General features: G+C 42.0%; 1 protein-coding gene across 3 annotated transcripts in view; it reads right to left on the minus strand.

Moving 5' to 3' along the window:
* The window catches only part of LOC126541921 (neurobeachin-like protein 1), a 137,560-nt gene that overhangs the window by 68,530 nt on the left and 48,170 nt on the right, over positions 1 to 20,860 (minus strand). For all 3 annotated transcript variants that reach the window (XM_050188891.2, XM_050188890.2, XM_050188889.2), the window contains 10 exons: positions 20,283 to 20,445; positions 18,120 to 18,222; positions 17,545 to 17,692; positions 15,692 to 15,850; positions 14,195 to 14,354; positions 13,254 to 13,342; positions 11,306 to 11,507; positions 9,127 to 9,292; positions 7,749 to 7,895; positions 1,188 to 1,329 (listed from right to left, as the gene is read on the minus strand). In XM_050188891.2, the coding sequence (XP_050044848.1) occupies positions 1,188 to 1,329; positions 7,749 to 7,895; positions 9,127 to 9,292; positions 11,306 to 11,507; positions 13,254 to 13,342; positions 14,195 to 14,354; positions 15,692 to 15,850; positions 17,545 to 17,692; positions 18,120 to 18,222; positions 20,283 to 20,445 (1,479 nt within the window). The remainder of the gene's footprint in view (positions 1 to 1,187; positions 1,330 to 7,748; positions 7,896 to 9,126; positions 9,293 to 11,305; positions 11,508 to 13,253; positions 13,343 to 14,194; positions 14,355 to 15,691; positions 15,851 to 17,544; positions 17,693 to 18,119; positions 18,223 to 20,282; positions 20,446 to 20,860) is intronic.

Genomic DNA, 20,860 nt, shown 5'->3' on the forward strand with positions numbered 1-20,860 from the left:
ACCAAGCTCTAGTTCTCTACAAAGCATGCGTAAATTGGCATGTCTAATTTCTTAACTGCATTGTATGCTCCTATTCTGTGATTTCAATGGGACTGCTGTGGCTACAGTGGTTAAAGCATCCGGTTTGCAAATGAAAAGCAATGAATTCGCTACGAGACAAGAATTATTTCTGTTCAGGCATTTCCGATGATAACCTGACACAGACATTCTTGGCGAAGATTGTGTTTATGATCTCATAAATGGCTATCTCCATTAAGTAAATAAGAATAGCACGGCTCATAGTCCCTTTAAAAGCCTTTCAAAACACTGTGGTAATTTCTGCTGTTGTTTCTTCCAAAAGAAACAGACCTAGACGCTCTCACCCATCATCACAGCAGGAAATGGAGGCCTAAGGACATGAATGGCCTAATGTGTGTTTGCTTGATTGATGCACAGGACAGCGTATAGTACTATCGTGCTCAGTATTAGCTACGACACAAAAGTGCATGGCAAAGCAGTCGGGCATTGTAGCTCATACAGAGTGTGATAGTACATATACAGTGCATAGAGGTGAACGTCAGAACTAGCACTCCTTCCGAACTCTGTAGAAACTTTAGTTATCTATGGGTGCTTCTTCATACAATATGAGCTCTTTTATTTTCTTCTCTGTCGCATGGATTATCTTGCATTTATCATAATCATTAAGAAGAAGCTTAAGCCTGAGTCGTACACCAATTTGTCTTAAAATGCACATGATAGGCATAGGATGGGTTCGGATGACACAGGACAGAGGTAACAGGAGATCCCTGGAAGAACGCCCTGTAGTGAACTTAATGATGTGAACTATAGTGAACATAGTGAACTATGTGACAATAATGACGATGAATACCTTAACTGAGACTTGACTATTTAACAATGTTGTGTCCTGGAAAGACTCCCTATGTGTGTTTATCTTCAACTATGTCTAAAAAAAAGAATACTTTAGGGGCATAGTCATTTAAAAAAGAGGTGAATTTTCTAAGGGATCTCAAACATAGTAATAAGCAAACTTATTGCTTTTCTGTTTTAGCTCCAGTCCGGCTTTGCCATAAGAACTATTTTTGGTTTGTCTTTTGTTCTTAGTAAAGGCAGTTATATAAGACAGTAACAATACGGTAAGTCCCATCCAATAAAATCCTAGCACAAGTAGAAAGTAAACAACAACACACCATCCAAGACTGCTTAGAAGAACCCTCGATGCCACGCCAAGCAAGGAGAAACGCTGCCTCCACGACACAGTCAATCAGCTGTTCCTCAGTGCCGCCACTCAGGCCGTTTTCTACAGGACTTCGCACTGGTGATGTTCCCAACCTACAGCATGACACAATGACAATAATAAAATGAGCACAGGCTTCACACAAAGGCATGAATGTATGCGGAAAAGAAGCAATAAGGAGTGACTGTGGAACACCTTTTTGACAGCAGTAATAGAAAACTTGCATACTGAAGGCTTGAATCAAGTGGGTCTCAACAGCATTAAGTTGTGCATGGCACACTGTCAGCCCTCTCTGTGCTGCTGTCAAGCCTCCTTTCAGCTTTAGAATGATGCAACAGAACTTGTTTTGTGGTAAACTTCACCTCCGAAGTAATGGAAGCAGCACTTGGCTTTTGTAGCAGTGTTAGGAGCAGAAAATATGACAGTCTTGAGCAGAAATGGATATATGCTTTTGGAGAAAAGAATATGCTGTTTGGAGCAAGAAAACAATGCTTTGAAGCACTAACTATTGCTCTGGTGCAAAGAGAAGATCTTACAAGCAGTTAACGAAAAAAAAAAAAGAACGCTATATGAGTCTGTATTCTTTGAAAAATTATTTGACTGTACTATACAAGATGCAACTTGTTTTCTTCAACTTACCGTTCCATTTTATTTTACTATATAGAAAGGTGAAGATAAATGCAGATTTAACCCGAATTCACAGTTAATTCTGCATTTCAATAAAGAGTTCATTTCTTCCAAGCTGTTATTGGCTACGTTATCGCTTTCACCTGATACACATTTCATATGTTATAGCATTTCATCCGCTAACCTCATGTCCATAAGTTGATACGCACAGCCGCCCAATTCAAGGACGTTTTTATTGTCTTTGCCGGCATAGATCATAGATGGGAGAGCATCTGTGTTGCATAGCTTGTGCATCAGTGTCTACGTCACTGTCTTGTTTTTGCATTTCTTTTCCATGTCTGGGCTGCCTATAGCCACAATAAAATGCACTATAGCAAAGGTGTATCAAGCATTTGTGCCCTCCCAGTTGCACATCCCCATAAATATAAAAAATAATTACTTCTGAACTACACACAGCCGATGTAAAACACTAATCAAAGGTGTATAGATACCACTAATGGACCCTGAATCGACCGCAAATATCTAGCACTTGTAGTAGCAAGAAATCATGTGTCGCAGAAGTTCATAATGTGACGAATAGGCAGCAAAAATTGGAAAAGAAAATGAAAAGAAAAAAGAAGTTCATTTTAACCAACTAGCCGAAGTATCAGTCATATTACAATATGCCCATTGCTCATAGATTTTTTGGCACCTGCTTTCATTATTCTGACTTCGGCACGGCACTGCCGCATTCTCCACACACACTGGCAGACCCACAAAGGCAGGGGTGTCCCAGGTACGGCCCGAGATATGCTCACATACTTCAGCGCTAACTAAGTTGAACATGTTTTTTCTTCTTTTTATCTGCTTGCAGGTGCCTGTCAGCGTGGGCGTCACACAATACATGAGATAAATGACAACTTGGTGCAGCATTTAACATTTCTTCACAACACAGTTTGTTTGCAACTGGTGCAGCACTTCCTTCATTGCCTCCGCCCCCCTTGTTGAAACATTGATGATCTTAATTCTGTTGCGCAGCTTACATACAAGTTGGAGCACCTTTTCCTCAATTCACTATGTCAAATGGAAACACAATGTTATTTAAACAAGAGAGCATCAATATAGAATTGCTTACTGAATGGTCATTCTTCCCAAAACACTAAACAAATAAACTTTCACAATTTATATAAATAAATGGCAGACAATTTGATGTGGAGGGAATGTCCCATAAACAATTTCCACTTTTTCATCTTAGTACAAGTACAGACGTTCTATTTTGGCAAATTCAGTGCCTTATGCATTACACTCAAACTCACAATTGGGTTAAGAAGGCTAAGCATCAAGATTGAGAATAGGGTTTTGTTTGTGGTATGCTCCATCAGAATGTGTTTCTCATTTCTCACATTTTTATCTAAGTGTGAAGCCAAATTTCTCTTGCGTGGACAGGCATAACTTCATCAAAGGATGGCACACCAATGCACTACTTCATTTTGTGGGTTTTCAATTGGTAGTCTGCTTTCCTCCTGCTCCTACAGAAATTGGACCACTGTAATATCCTGATGCATCCATGCATTCTAGATTATAAGTGCCACATTAGGGAGCTTTAATTGGTACTATGTATGTGCTTTAGTACAGCTGTTTCTGTGGGATACCAAGGCAGAAATGCAAAAAGCAGTGCTATTGTTCACATTAAGTGATGCCATGTTTGAACCAGAATGTACTAAAGGCTGCAGCACTTAGGAGTTATCATCACTACAAAAGCTATTACACCAGCAAGACACAGTCACAGTATGCGCACAGTCACAGTATGCAATAAAAAAACCTCCAGAATGTCGCCGAGCACAGGTGACAAGATGATGTGTGCTATTTGCGGCTCTGTCCCAATACTCCACTGGAATGGCGACGTCAAACCTTATATACAGGGTCTGTCGTGAAAGTAATGTCAGTAAGGCCATTAAAAATCATTTATTGAATTTATCGTTAAAAGCGTTTACAAATCTTCAAAATACTCTCCTTTTGTTTCAATACATCGGCTCCAGCGAGACTTCCAGCTCTCGAATGCGTTGCAGTAGTCCTCCGAAATGGCCTTTAATGCTGCGGTGCAAGCTGCTTTGATCCCGTCCACTGTCCCAAAATGCTCGCTTTTTAAGAGTGTTTTGAGGTGTGGAAACAGAAAAAAATTGGGGGGAGCTAAGTCCGGGCTGTACAGAGACTGGGGGATCATTGGCACCCCTGCTTTAACCAGGTAGTCAGTGATGATGAAGGCACTGTGGGCCGGCGCATTATTTTGGTGCAGCTTCCAGCTGTCTGCGATGTCCGGCCGGATGCGTTGAATTCTGCATTTGTCTTTTGAGGACTTCCAGATAAAATTTGGAGTTCACAGTAGTTCCAGGTTCTATAAACTCGTAATGAACCAGTCCGTGGATGTCAACAAAAAAAAACTATGAGCATGATCTTCATATTTGATTTGTTCATCCTGGCTTTCTTCTGGTGAGGGGATGAGTGCGCGTGCCCCTCCTATGATTGCCTTTTGGTCTCCGGGTAATATTCAAATACCCAAGTCTCGTCACCTGTAATGACGTTGTCCAAAAATTTTCTGCCACATTTGCACATGTTGAGGTTTTCTTGGCATGTTTCAACGCGGCGTGACTTTTGGTCGTCAGCGAGCACTTTTGGAACCATTTATATGCACGCCTTCCGCATGCTGATATCGTTTGTAACAATTTCATGAACTTGAGTTTTCAGCATGTTTAACATGTCGGCCATGGTCGGTTTAATCGTCGGTCTGAGTTCAACAGTTCCCTCACTCGTGTCACATTGTCAGCCGTGGTGGTCATGGATGGCCGTCCGGCGCGATCCTCGTTGTCGACCTCTGCCTGGCTTTCCAAGAAGGCCTTGTGCCACAGAAACATTTGCTGATCTGACAGGGCATGTTCTTCGTAAGCAGTCTTGAGCATAGCAACAGTTTCCGGAGCAGTCTTGCCAAGTTTCACGCAACACTTGATCGCAAATCTTTGTTCTAATGAGTGCTGCATTTTCACTTGCACAAGAATAAAAAACAACTCTCACGGACAGGCCCATCCTACACTCTCCTACGCTCGGAACACACTGAGCGACGAAGCATTGCTTAGCTGGGTTCCCCTACTACCAGTTTCAACCAGTTAGACCATGCTCCGATGTACAGTCGCGTCACAATAAATTCACTGACATTAATTTTAGACCCTGTATATGCCATCTATCACTAACTATCAAGTAGCTTGCTTGAGTCTAAGTCCACAGCCCCATCATTTCTCAAACATTTGTTGTATACAGTGGGTGCACAAACTGCCTAGTAAGAAAGCTACGAAATTAATGGAAAGTTAATACTGTGTTTTTCAGTTGATAGCCCGAAGAATATGCATAATCCAAATTATTAAGATGGCTTCTTGTAGTCAAGCATGCTTACTACTATATTTACTTGTGTAAGGCCTGCAATTTTCTTTAAAAATATTTTACTGGGCACGTGCCTTACGTGAGGCAGCCTTATGGCTACTCACTGAAGCATCGAACTGCACTCAGACTGCTATGCAAAAGAACATAACCACTGGCAGCCGACTATGAAACCATTTACAGTAGCTGTGCGATTTTTGGACACAGACAATACTGCGAAAATGTCTGTAATCGGGCACTTTGAAAAGACCGATTGCGAGGGTAAAATCAATTTTGGTGTTTTTTAGAGTGCCAACAAAGCGTAAAATTTGTTTTCAGGCTTTCCTTCAATGTTCTGCTCAATTAACATAAAATTTACTTAAAATATTGGGATGGCAGAGGGTGCAGGTGCATTTTGCTTTCACTCGTTGCACAGCTCGACGTGTTCTACACTGTCAGTTCAGGCTATGCTGCGCAAAATCATTTTGGAGCTTTATCGGCTTTATACCCACATGTGTGCTTAAGCCATTCCATCCAGTAAGTGCACACACAAACTTTGCAGATGTTCGCGATAGTTGCTGGCCAATCTCCCGTGTACCCAAACTCTGCTTCACAAACATGGCCATAAGTGCAGCCAGTGAATGTAATTTCATGCCCGATCACTGATGTGGTCTACAGGTACAAATATCTTTTGGTGAACTTCTTACAATGGCTTGCTGCCCACTACACCCACTGGCTAGGACTATATAGTAGCTCCCCTTCACTGAACTCTGCGACCAAAGTTGCAGTTTGGTGCCAAAAGCGTGATACGGTGATCATGACGATACCATCGTCAGCAGGACAAACGCCATCTGTGTGTGGACCTTACATGAGGGTGAGCTTTTACAAACTTGTACTTGGCTTGAGGAAAACAAAGTCCATGCACACTACAGTTGAACCCGGCTATACCGAGCTCGCAAAAAAAATGCCTGTCAGTTCGATATAGAGCATAATTCGATATAAGCCTACAAAATAATTGGATGTCATAAAAGCACATACCATATATAAGATCACTTTATTGATGAAACTAGCTTAGTTTCGCATGAAATACCGTAGTCCTGCATTTTCTTCTGCTTGGGCAATTTCGCTGCCTGCGACGCACGCACTTCTCCACATTGTCAAAAGGAGTCTGAGCAGCTGAGGCCACAACCTTCTGCATTTGCGCAGGAGCACCGGACTAGTGTGAGCGCACCAACCACTTCGGAGGATGTGGGCAAAGGACCGTCGTTGCTTTCCTAATTGTGCCCACTTTAATTTGTGCTCGGTACGATGTCGGCAATGTTTTCGGGCTCTCCCGTGGTCGCGACACCATCATTTGCACTCACAAACTCGTCCACCGCCGATTCGTCAACAGCTTCTGGAAATTCTGACAGGTCGCTCCAAACTTCGTCAACACCAGCAACAGCTTTGTCGCATTCATCAGAATTTACAATCATCACCGAGCATGCGGAAGCCGGCACGGCTGAGGCAATTTCAGATGAACCACTTTACACGGCCGTGTGTACGCGTCAGGCGCCACGGGCGCCGAGTCGCGAGTTTGGCTGCTTTAGCCCTAATCTCCCCCTTATTCTTCAAGATCGTGCTGAGAGTGCTCCTCGAAATCTTGCACGCTGCGGGGACATCCGACTTCTCACTGCATTCGACCCAATTTATGATTTAGAGCTTCACAACGAAAGGCGAATTCTGCCGCTTTATCACGGCAACACTGCGGGACAAGGCCCACAAGGTGCACACACAATGAACCAGAAAAGCAGCAAGAGAACTCGGACTTTCACCATCTTGCACAACGAGGGCACAAGAGCCTCTGATTGGCTGTCTGAGCAAGTGCTGCGGGCGGGCCAGGATCATTTTTTGCAGAAGGGTGTCGAAGGCTCATCTGAGGGAGCGAGGTCACGGTAGGGAGAGTGGTTGGATGGAGCTGCGCCGTTGGGTTTCCCCACCACTGTGAAGGAAAGACAACTTCGGGGGGCACTTTTCTGCCGCTTGACGTTCAATATATCGGGAGTCGCTGCTATTTTTGTGCGATGTAAGCGTAATTTTTTCTATACATACTTAATTGTAACTATACCGTGTCCAGAAATTGTTCGATATATAGAATAATTCAATGTAAACGGGTTCGATATAGTCGGGTTCAAGTGCATACAATTTTTTACTGCAACAAATCACACAGTGAAAGTACTCTACAGTAATATTCACTTCCCATGGGCAATGTTTCTAGCCATGATTTGCCACTGCCGACAATGCACTTGAGTGTGAGTTATGCAAGACAAAACTGAATTCTTATGTGAATTTTTGCCCTCGTGGACATTAATAGCAGGCGGGGACTACAGACGTGCACATGCTGCCGCTCTGAACATAGTATGCACAGAAGTAATGGTAGTGATAATAAGAGCTGAAAGTACAAGTGAGTTGCATACAGCACAGTAATATGGCACCCATCAAAACAGGTCAAGCTGCTCACATCTTATGCGCTGGTGAGATGCGTGGGCTTTGGTCGGGAGCCCTACGCAAGGAGGAAGGAGTGACGGAAATAGGGCTGCTCCGCTGGGTCGCGTCGGACGCCAGGTCCTCCTGGCTTGAGCACTGGCTGTTGGTACGGGACCGAGCACTGCACCCGCAATGGCAAGAGAGATCCGTAAAAGAGAACTTGTACACACGGCACCACAAATTTTCAGGCTTAATAGATTCGTACTAAGATTACCAGAGTTCAAGTAAGTTTGTGTTTTTATTGCATGTGAATAATATGTAGAATACTATGTGCAAAGCGCCATTTAGATTCGTCTTAGCTCCAGGAATATCTGGGATTTATACTGTAAACAGAACAAATAATATATTCTGAGTGCACACACATCCATAACTCAAAAGGTGACTGGCCTTCCGCTAACAAAATATAGAAAGAAAAAACTGCCCAAAGCTCCTCCTAACGTAGTACAACATACATATGTGAAACATGCACATAGAATAAAGGCATAAATGAGGCCTACAGTTATGCAACACATGGATCACAGTAGACCACAGTAATACATCTTTACATTCTTAAATCTGGTGCTAGGGTCTACAGCTAGTGTCACAGATAGGAGAGGTGCCCTAGGGCCAAGAAACATTTAAAATGTTCTACTCTGATATCTTCGTCACAGCTAAATGTATGTCAAGCCATCAAGCTTTTCTGTAGTCACCTCTGTCACCCTGTGGACATATGTAGATATTTGGACTACAAAGGAGGCCACTAGTTTTTTATGGACACCACAAAAATGAATGTGCAGAACATTATGCCTCTTGGTTGCTTTCAACAGAAGTAAATATAACTCACTGAATATGCCATAAATGATCAAGTACTGTACAAATTTTTATATGCTGCGTGAATATTTATACAAATCCCTTGTTTTCTGAAGGCCTCGCATGGTGAAGATGAAAAAAGAATTCTTGGAGTGTTAACTGCTATGCAATATGTAATTACAAAATATTAAACATTACAGAAGACTCATGTAAATTATAAAAGCATACACTGCAAATGTTCAATTACTTGTTCAACGATTATTGTACTTTTGCCTGTCTGAAAACATCACAAGAATGTGCTGTAAGCTTTGTCACTACTGGTGCCCTTTTTGCAGTGCCTTTAAGCTCCTTGCAGCATTCCTCCGAACAACTTCTCGAGAAAGTAGCCAGAACTGTGCACCAAAAAATAAAGCAGGTATTTTTTACTCAAGAGGGCTAGGAAAAGAATTTTTTTAAAAAGTATTTTAAGCACCTTTTGTGGCACATAAAATGTTGAGCTAAGAGGGCAGGACATGCAGACACAAGACGTGCAAAGTTAAATCAACATCCACGACAAGACCCACCTTCCAAGGAACTGAGTGATCTCAAAATCAAAGATGTGCTCCTTGAGGTGAGTGAAGATTTGGGATGCTTTGGGTGATCCGGGCAGGATTTCCTCTAGTGACTGCTGAGCAACCAGGGCCTTCTGGGAGAGGCGGTGAAGTGTGCCCCGCTTCAACACGGGTGACCCTGTGGAGTAAAAGGAATATTTGTTGCCAAGGGCCTCAGGATCGCGGGGTTAGTGACACAGATGCCTCTATGATTTATGATGGTGGTTAAAGCACAGAAACAAAATGACGAAAAGAATGGCACACAGCACAAGCCCTGACTTGTGGTGCACTGCAGCTGGACTGTTTGTGCAGCTGCTTATTCCTTTAACTGTAACTCTCGCTTCCTCAAAGACTCGCATCCCCTGGCAAGCATGAATGTCCACATTCTCACAAACACATTGAGAGGTTGGCTTTGCTACCTCGCCTAGTTGCTTAGTGGCCGAGTTTATCACATTTTCTAGTGGTGAGAAATTGCAAGTAAAAGAATGAGCGTGCCTTACACTCAGAGTTCAGTTCGTAATATTGTGCAAGACACTTTCTTGGGCTGATAACTTTGTTTAAAGAAAGCTCTTGCTATAATTGCGCAAACAAAACACGTAGCAACCTGCGCACCTTTCAATCATGATGACGGTCATAACTAGAGAAGGAAGAACAGAATGCTAGTAAGAGAACTACTAAGAAGAGTGAAAACAAGGAAGATACCTAGTAATGTTACGAAGATGATGAAAATGTCTGTCATTGCGTAAACATAAGATTGCGACTGCCCGATGAACATGTACAAATGCCTGTGCTCACTCTTTCCCTTGAACCTCCTATGCTATGCCAACAGCTTGCCACATAGCAGCATGAATAATTTAGAACAGAATAGAAAATTAGGTGCACTTGCTGGTAATGTCATTAGCAGCATATTATGAATACAGGCACCTGCTTCTGATTGCAGGGTGGGCAGTCATTTTTCATAACCATATGCATCAAAATTAATTTTAAAACAATGAAGCAAATGAATTACTGAAGCATATGAACATGCATGGCCCTTTAAATAGAAATCACAGTCATTCACCTCTACTGTACGCCAACATGCACTGTCAAAAGAAAGCAGCTCTCAGGAAAAAGATAAGTTCAGTGAATAAGCACATACCAGAGCAACTGCTGGAATGAGCGAAACAGTACTGGGAAAGTCTTTGAGCCTAGTTTCAAAGCTTCAATAAATGAGACCACAAACCTCACACTTTGATTAAGACGCAGTCACCCGTCACATAAACGGTGATTGCGGCCTTAAGATAAATGTCATAGTGCCCTCTTTCAGTACTCCTGAATGCACTTTGTGTTTTGACGCCAGTGCTGTAGCTAAGTGTGAAGTGTCCAACAGAAAAAGAAGTGTCAGTTTCACCCGAAAGGTGAAGCACTGATTGCGATAGCTAATTAGTAGACAGTCACACGAAGTAAGGATATTAGTTTGATAAGCTGCATAAACCCATAAACATTCACTTATTAAATTAGCAGGCATGGAGTCATGCACAGAGACAGGGTGGCAAGAGTGTGTTCTTAGCCTCTTCATCAAGGATGTGTCCATGTTTACCTAAACATGAAAACATGTCACTCGATGACTGCGGAAAGGCAACTCGCTATCAAAACGCTGGAGTGAGGAAGTGCAGCAGCAGCAAGCCAATCGACCATCATGCTGCCTTTCACTTCAAAGCAAAACAACTGTCAAAAGAACAACGCATACAAAGCTACCAGCACTCGATGCACTTTATCCACATCGCAGATCGCTTTGAAGATGAGGCCCGCATGGCTGCGCACTTTGTCCACGTAGCAGATAGCTTTCAAGATATGGTGTCCGCACTGCCACACTGTACGTAGCAGCAGCCATAGTAGAACGCCCCCTCCCTCGGTGCCTTGCACGCAACGGAAGACAGTGCGCTTCCTCCTCGCTTTCCTCCCTTGTGCACGCGAGATTGAGCTGCGACCATTGGGTGAACCTCGCAAGTTTCACTCGCACATACAGCATACAGCGAACGGCAGCGATGTTATCGTGCTTGGACTTTATACGGAACATCACGGTGACGGCAACAACGACGAAGGCAGAAATGCGCCTGAAGTGCCCATGTAAGTGCTATCGCAATATAAAGAAATGAACAGGTTGCCTCACCTGGCTTTTCAGAGTCTGCATTGGCATCAGCTTCCAGGGAGTTGAGGTCTATCAGGTCAAGTGCAGGCACAGTAGCACGATTTGCATAACTAGATTCCGAGATGGGCTCCTTGATGAGGAGGCTAAGGACACACTCTTGCCACCCTGTCTGTGCTGCAAGCTGTGGTAGCAGCGCAGCACTGTCAGTGAGCACTCCAAGAAGCTGCAAAGACAAGGAACACAACATGACGTTGTCCACACTGTGATCATTTCAAGACTTCCCATTCCATCAAGCAAAAGAGAAAGGCAGGTAACCAAGTTGTGGCATGATTATACAGTAGAATCTCGATAATTCGAACTCAAAGGGGCCCGAAAATTTGTTCGAATTAAAAGAAGTTCGAATTAAGGGAGGCTAATTGAATGGAGGACTTACCTGCAGTGGTGCATGCACACTGAGCTAACACATGAATGGGAAGTTCCAGAAGATTGATTCACATGTATTTACAAATTACAGACAGTTATTAGGCGTATCGGTGTTCATACTGTGATAGGAAACGGCGCGTGCACGCGTGTATGACTAAAGGAGGTATACCATGGTCAGTGACAACTGCCCCTTCAAACTTTTGGCCACTGTATTGGGGCGAAGCTGACTTTCGGAAATCGGCATTATGCAACGCGCTATGCTTTCCGCGCTCCGAAGCCTTTGGTGAGGATTACAAAGGCGGAGTCGGCGCCATTGCTAACAGCAGCCAATTGTTTCAATTGCACCGAACATCAAAATTCTTGGTAGGGAATGTCGAAGTAGCCAGGCCTAGCGTTACCGCGGTGTGGCTACGGCTGCCAGCGGATCTGGACGCGAGGGCGCCGGCTCGAGCCAACACCACCTAGATGTTCGAGCCAGCGCGATAATCAAAATGGCGGTGGCGGTGGCGTCGATTAATGCCGTTTCGGACCTGCAATCATGGCAAAAAGTCCGGAAAATCGGACGGCGAAGGTTTTTTGCGTCCAAAATTTCTGACGTTCTTATGCATTGACTCTATGAAGTACATGGTGGTGCCGTGAAGGCGTCCGAATTACCGGGCATGTTCGAAAAATTACGGGTCCGGAAAATCTGTCGTTGACTGCACAGGCCACCCGTCACTAACAGAAGTAATCGATGATGCACGCCTGCACATGCCTGTGTACAAATTTTCGCCACGAGTTCTTATTTTTTTTTTTTTCGCATGCGGCATTGAGGGGTCTCTCCTAAGCTCTTCCTCTATGGCGGGGTTCAGAGGAATGCTGGTCGGAGGCGCTGCCACGTGATATGGCGCGCTGCTGAGAGAACTGTCAGTGCGGAGTATTTTTGAATTAACCGTTGCAAATGCTTGCGCGTTCGAATTGCCGGGTGCTTTTACCCACTGAAATACACATAACTTTGACGGGACCACAGTGTCAGTTCGAATAAACCGAAAGTTCAAATTAAGCGTGTTCGAATCAACGAGATTCGACTGTATGTACATGCCAACAAGTTTTCGTGGACAGAATGCATCAACATGCAATAACTTTGGCAACAAACACTGCAATGCTGCATACAACAAGCTATGCAGCAATCGGCAAGCAACAGGCAGGCTGTATTCAATGTCAGTGGTGAAGGGCTATCTTGCAAGGCAAATTATGGTACAAATGCTGAGTTTAGCAATGAACAAGATTGGTGCAACCAACAAAATCCTTGCTACTGTGTAGACTTCAACATCTTCAGTTACAAAGATTTACTTTCCAAGGACAAACAAGTAGCAATAAGAGCAATAAAGGCAAGGGTCATGCACTTATGCAATAACAACAGTTCTTCACCAAGAAATGGGATATAGGTGATACAACCTGCATGCAAGTTGCAAGTGCAATGTCACTCAAAAGACTCTTTAATATCTATAACTATACTGATCAGACAATAAATAAAACTCTGAGGAGCTGTCTCTATAGCATTTACCTTCTTCGCAGAATAAAATTTAAGTTCAATATCCATGTTCTTGATAAGATTCAGCACAGCAAGAAAGCCTGGGAATCCTTGGGAAATATCTGGAAAACAGAACAGGTGTTACATGACATACTACCTGTCACATGGGTGGGAGAGGAGGTGTACACTGAAGGAAAACATTAAGTGAATCTAGATTGGCAGAATAGATTTTTGGAATTGTGAATAGCCCAGTCTTACTGTGAGCATAGGCTTGATAAAAAAAAGAAGGAAATGTAAGCCACATGGCGACACTGCCTAGAAATTGCTATATGAGCTTCACATAACATAACAAATGTTGACAGCACATGCTCAGTGTCTGCTAAGTGTAGATAAAGAAATACCACACTGCATCAGAAGATATGTAAAGCACAAATCTGTTAACTTATAGCAACATTTTGAGCCTGAGAACATCCTGTAAAATGTGTGAACAGTGTGAAATAGATGATGACAGACTAACATCATTGGTTCTGCAGTTGGAAAGGACGGCCTTTATTTTCTACTCTAATAATAAATGTTTTTCAGCCAAAGCATGCATAACAGAAAGAATATCTTATCAATGTGGCTGACCTATTTTTCCTCTTCAGTGTCCTTCTAACAACAGGACAGCAACACATGGGAATTTGGCAAGTCAGGAAGCATCATGGAGTCCCTGAAGTCTGTTGTATATAATTCCTTGCCTTGAGCATTTCCAGTTCATGATTAATAAGAATAACCTAGTCACTTTAAGCTTTTACGCTGAGTAACACCTACTACATAACAACAATTCGGTCACACTATGCTTTGCTCTGGTGGTGAAACTACCTCTTCTAACTGTATCAGTACATGCCAGGGCTACATGTTATATATACCAACTGCATGAAGTAAGAATAGTAATATACTAAAATAAGCAAGAATTGCTCCTCAGATACTCTTACCTGACATGAGTATCAAATTGACAAGCTCCCTAGCTACTTCACTAGTGACTTCATTTGGTGATAGTAGGCCAGTTAAAGATGCAAATCCTACTTCAGCAAGCCGTAGCCGTGATTTAGACTTTTCGTACACCCTGTCAGACCTGAGTAGTGCTTGAATCACCTGAAATTGAGAGATGTTAAGACAGATGTTTAAAGCAGATATCGGTAAACATACTTTATACGCTCGTGTAAGACTTACCCTTACGTGAAACCCGTCCCCCAACTTTGGAGAATAAAGAAAGATAGTTCAAAAATTTTTTTCTTGTAGAGCACCTACATCAATGCATGCACAGAGCAGGTTAAGTTGAGTGGAAACAAAAGAAAAAGTAAAGAAAAGTACTAAATACTGAGAAGCTTTCTTAGTGGGTCATCAGAGTGTTGCTCATTCTATGCTGTAACCACAGTACACTTCGCAGCATAATGAGGCAACCATAACACTCACTTTTGAAAAGACTTGCACTCTGTCACAGTATTGAAAAAAATTTGTGGGTCTTGCGGGGGTAAATACAGTACTCACAGTGAGGCTATCACCCATAACAATGAATGATTGCAAAAGCTTGCAGCTAGGTAATGTGTAAATTTAATGAACACATGCACTTAAAACACTCAGTAAGCCCACAAAGAGAAGTTCAACAACAGTTGCATCTTGTCTAGCAAATCTCAATTCTTCTTTGCTCCAATTTACTAAAAGCCATCAAAATTTTCACAAATATAGAAGTTCCAGATAATTGTCCATTTTGAAAACGGTAATAATGAAAAACTGCAGGAAAATTTTTTTTGTCCCAAATAACCATTAGCTTATAAACTTCATGCTAATATCAGACAAACTTATAACATGGGACAACTAATAAATGCTATATTTTGCACAAATGCTTTAAATCTGGGTAAAGGCATGACTTGTTCTATAGAATACATCTGAAAGTTCACTACTGTAGAAGTGCTGCGCTTTCCCACACGTTATACAGCATTCTAGAGAAATTTGCATCATCATGCCTGTCATGTCTTATCTATGATCCTAGTGTCTTTAGTCAGACAGCACCATTACTAGCAAAATTTAAGTTAGAGCTTTAGCTGCAAAAGTAGTTGTCACCAGAGTTGATGATGATGATGATGATGATGATGACGACGACGACGACGACGACGACGACGACGACGACGACGACGACGATGATGATGATGATGATGATATAAGGTTTTATGGCGCAAGGGCCAGGTATGGCCAAAGAGCGCCAAGCAAGGCTAAAGTTGATAAGATCAACCCAAGAATGTTACAAAAGATTCTCAATAAATGGGATGTATAGTTAGAGTAAATGTATTATAACATGCAAATGGGCCCAAAATATCACATTTCATCAAATCTTGGCACAATTTTTGTTTTTAGTTATCATAAATGCAGAAAGCAGATATACAATTGACAAGTGGGATTAGCCAGAAACAAAAAGAGCATTAAATTCTTACCTTCAAAACCTTGACTTTAGTGCAACTGGAGAACTCTCTATTGAGTAGAATGCAGTAAAACAACTCAGCGCAGTTGGGTTCGTAGAGTAAAAGCACGAGCTGGTCTTTTGTAGACGGGCTCTCAAGTAGGTGCAACAGCATCTCAATCATTTCCTTTGCCTGAAAAGTCAGCAGCAGCCCCTTCAATCACTTCCCTCACCCACATGCCTTTACTCTCATACTTTTTGTTATTGATTTTTACACTTTTGACATAAGTAGTGGCTGGTCCTGTGGCACCAGCTTTATTCTTTTTCTTTTTACGTAAGTAGGAAAAACAAAAGAACTCCTACTTTTACAGCAGCTGGGCTACTATATTTCCAATTACTATACTTGGGGAAGCAAAAAAAACAAAGAAAAACATTCCACTCCTATACCTCATGCCAATTATGACCTCACACTTCCCCAAAAGACACCTTCCACCCTCATTACCCTTTCCTGGCCCACTCGTTGCCTCACAAAACATGGACCCCCACATCCTAACCCGCTTTCTTCTCGTTCATTACATAACAAGGGTCTCGAATTCGGCAACATTGATGCCTTCAGGATGCACGTGTGGGTTTATTGACCAGTTGCCTCTACCCTAAATGGTCACACACTCATGATGCCTGCGGCAGAAAGGATGTTCCACATCTGCCGCCAAGGTTTGTGAGTGGTGGCACTAGCTAACACTCCCAGGGTCAGTTCTAGGAGTAACACATAAATACCCCAAAAAGTGGACGGGAAGACGGCGCCATGGTAGCTCAATTGGTAGAGCATCGCATGCATAATGCGAAGACGTGAGATCGTTCCCCACCCGCGGCAAGTTGTTTTTTCATCCACTTTCAGTTGTATTCATTTATAATTTCTTTATTTCAATTAGTAAGTACAAGTAATTTCCCCTGTGTTGTTCTTGGTGTCTTTGTTTGTTGGATTCTCATGATATGATTAATAAAAATCGGGCCCCCCAGTTAACCCCCTTTTTTCTTGTCCACATCCTATGCCATGTATCACAATACTACTAATCTGGCACCAGAATGGAAAGAACAGCTCGGCATCAATCAATCAGGAGTGCAAGTGAATGCATGTGTCCTTACATGGCACGTTCTATACACGTTCTGTACAAGACAACAAGTTCTATACTAATAACCTGCCTTTATCATCTGGAAAACTTTTACTCCAGGCAAGATCGTAATAACTGTAAATTTTTAAAATTTCTTTATGTTCACCTGCCCATATCTATTTAGAGTGCCCTCCTTTCCCTTTTTCCTATTCCCTACAGATCAGCGTGTACACAAATATATGCCAGCTAAATACTGTGCCTTTCAATAAAGAGCTTTTTCTCTCTCTTTACATATGCCATATGTTCCTCTGTATGATCTGTATAGTATTGAGCACAGTTCTGACTGCAATGTCTGATTGATTGATTCGATCAAACATCCCATAGCAACACCAGGTCTATGAAGAATGACATAGTGGAGGACTACAGATTAATTTTGACTGTCTCGGGTACTTTAACATGCACTTACACAGACCAGCATTTTTGCATTTTGCCCCCTATAGAAATGCAAATGCATCAAAATGCCCCCATCGTTGAGAATTGAACCCTTGACCTCGTGCTCAGCAGTAGAATGCCAGTAGAGCCAGTGAGCCACAACCACCTTTATATGAAAATGCTTTGAGCCTCTTCTTATTTTTCTTACAGGCAACACTTGAGTTTTTCAGCAATAAGCTAAGCAAGCAAGTTAAGCATATCATAATTTAGCTTGCCTTGTTAACTTGCTTAAGGTTTGTACAAGTGTGCGGTACAATAAAAGGGTTAGCAAACAGCAACTCACCAGTTCTTCTTTTCTCTGTGACAGAACATAAGAAACAACAGCACTGACATCTTGGATGCTGACATCACGCATCATGTAAAATTTGACCAGGGAGAGGACGGCCATGCGGATGGTCTTGACATCATCAGATGTGAGCAGGCTGCAGTCACTGTCAACCAAGCAAGAACAGTTTTTGTTTGATAAGAAAAAGAAGTTTTATTCCTTCATATGTTTATCACACCAAAAAGGATAATGCATCTTTTCAAAGCAAACTGAAAAGAAATGAAATTTTAAATATAATTTTAGATAAGAATGATTGTGCTAGTTTAAGCTTACATAAAGCCAATATTAGACAGCATACATAGGTTGCAATTGTGCTTCAGCAAAGAAATTTAGGGTATGTACACAATGCAGCTACGTTTCTAACCTATTTATTGGTTTCTTGTGGTGGAGCAGTTATCACAGTCGATTAATCAGTAAAACATCTTTTCTTGTGCCAGCTCTGTTGCTGAGCATCATGCAGTGGCACCATAAACAGTAAACAACAGTGTTACTGACAATGTCTAAAATTCTCCGTACTGAAGGCAACAACTGACCTGTAAAACATTTGTACCATGTCTAGCATAAACCTGGGTCCATACTTCTTCCTGAAGTACTTTCGGTCCTCCTTGATTATAGTGGTTAGATACTGAATATGCCCTGTGAGAAATAGTTCACATATAGAATCCACAAGCACAGAAAATGACAGCTCAACCAGCTCATAACTTCCAATGCATAGTTTTATCTCAAGAACAGTAACAAGGAGCAATGGTATAGACGATATTATATGAAAAAAAATAATGACAGATGTGGTTTTTACATCTCAAAGCCACATCTAGGCTAAGGGGAAGCCTGCACTGAAGGGCTCTGAATTAAACTTTTGTGACACTGTGCTACTGTCAAGTAGCATGCTTTTCCTGAAGCGATACATGGCTGGCATTTTTGCTGGAGTGCCCAACAGGGTGTCACAATACTCACTGGTAACATACTAATTTTCGGACGTTGTTATTTTTAAATTTTGCCTTAGAATGTTGGTGAATGATTGCTTTTTGTATGAGGCAAGAGTCACCATGGTCTTTGTAGTAACTGTAAAGCCTAATTTTTACCACTGCCTTATTTTCTGGCCTTAAATGGCAGATAAAAATGTCAGCCAATGTGTCTGGCTGTTTAGAAGTGTTTAGAAGCACTTCCAGGAAATGAACCACTCGTAAATGCTTTGCTTGACATGCTTGTGCTGTGTAACTCTGCTGCGTCACCGAGCAGTAAGATGCTTAAATTTGAACCAAACAGTGAGCTGGGCAAGTTGGTAGCCTAATATCATGGAAAACAAACAACACAAAAAGAACAGTCAACAGATTCTTTCTGAGTCTTTCCTTCGTACATTGTTTACTTTTTCTTTCCAGAGGGTGGGGCTGGGGGGATGGTTGTTTCTTTATAATGTTAACCCAGAATTGGCTCATTTGTTAAATGCTTGGCATTTGTGTGTACTCCTATTGATGCAGTTGAAAACTTCAAATATTTGCACACTCTTGCCTTTATGACACAGAAAATAACCACAAGCTAAATTAACACCCACCATTTTTTCATGAGACTGAGGCATGGAAGAGTACGACATAAGAATAGAAAACTGGGTGAGTTGGATTAAGTTTACGATGTAGAAGTTCAATACAAGTGGAATACAAGGGACGATTCTATTCCTGTCTTTGTCCTTTGTGCTGCTACATCATGAATGACATAAGGAGCTTTAGCACAATACAGTCCACTTTTAAAGAGAATGCCCATGCACTTGATGAACTTTACTGTCGAACAAATGTAAAGTTGAACAAGCAACACTTGCTCAACTTTACAGGAAAAGAATGATCTTGTGTGAAGCATCTGCACATACTAGCTTAGCCTTTGTGAATTTATTATGCATATCAGTGGCAATCAATGGCCAATTTTGAATGTGGTGCTTTCTTTAAGTGTGGATAGTACTGTACATACAGGGCAATAAAGTGATGATAATTATGTGCCAGGACCATTACACCTCGAAGCTCTATAGCTTAATAAAACAATGGCAAAGCAATTATATAGACTACGACATTAAAAAGAATATATAAACAAGGTGCTTTTGAGAGTCAAAACTGACTAATGACTTCGAGGAATATTTTGCAATAATTTACATCAGGCGATGTGCCAAGTGGCCAACTCCGGCAATAATGATTGCACACTGGCTTGCCAGCCATTTACAAATGGTGGAAAGAACGAAAAAAAAAGAAGCATTGCAAGAAAGTCTGACCCCTGGACGAAAAAACCCAGTTCAGGTTAGGTTAAGTTAGGTTGGCCAAGCAACACAAGATAGTTCAGCAATAAAGAGAAATAACATATCATCACTGGTCTTCCAGGCTTGCTGCTACATGGCAAACAACACAGAGCAGCCACATGTGACATGGCCTCAGAGACTGGCACCTGCTGATCACTAAAATTTATTTTGTTCATTGGGCCTCTTCAATTATCCATCCTGGCAGTCCCAGACTGCCCAAGGTGGTGCTTTCAGCAAAAGATGGTTGCACATGCAACACCTCAGGCAGCCCTGAACAGTCCGGGATGCCAAATCAAAGAGGCCCATTGCTACATGGCGGACGATAAACAGCAGTAGCATGCGGACTAGTCTCCGAGATGAGAAGTGTGAAATCTGCCCCACAATTCAGGATATCAAAGGAACTAAGATCTTAACTCACCTAGCCTTACAGCAAAACTTCCTTTGCTCCAAATTCTAAAGTCAAATAGGATGTGCTGATACACAAGCTGCAGCATTTCTTGAGCGTTCTCAACAGTGCTTGCATTCTCAACCAACAGCTGAACTGCCATTAGGACATTCACATCAATGCAATGTCCTGGAACCTGCGGAATAAGCAAGACAATTTTTTAGCAACGAAGAAAAATCACATATTATGCAACTGAACAGACTGTTCCTCTGTATTAGTCAGTCTTAGCGTGTTTTCAGAAATCAAACTGAACAGGGCATGTGGTTTTTGACAGTGCAGTGAGACAAGCCATGAGATAGACTGAATAGATAAATGGGTGCCTTACAAAACAGAGATGCCCAAATTTCTTTTAAAATGTTTCTTTCTCAACAAGCCTGCTCTAGATTAAAATCGCAAGCTCCCAGAAATACACTTTTCTTAGAAAGTGAAACACAGCTGGTATTGCTGTCAGCAGTTTCATGCACCTGTATGCTGCTTTTATTTCTAATAGGTACCACTGAGTGTTATTGTAAGAAAAGCAATGTCATATGAACTCAAAAGCAGCATGTGGC

The sequence above is a fragment of the Dermacentor andersoni genome, chromosome 2 (assembly GCF_023375885.2).
Source record: "Dermacentor andersoni chromosome 2, qqDerAnde1_hic_scaffold, whole genome shotgun sequence".
Lineage (NCBI taxonomy): Eukaryota > Metazoa > Arthropoda > Arachnida > Ixodida > Ixodidae > Dermacentor > Dermacentor andersoni.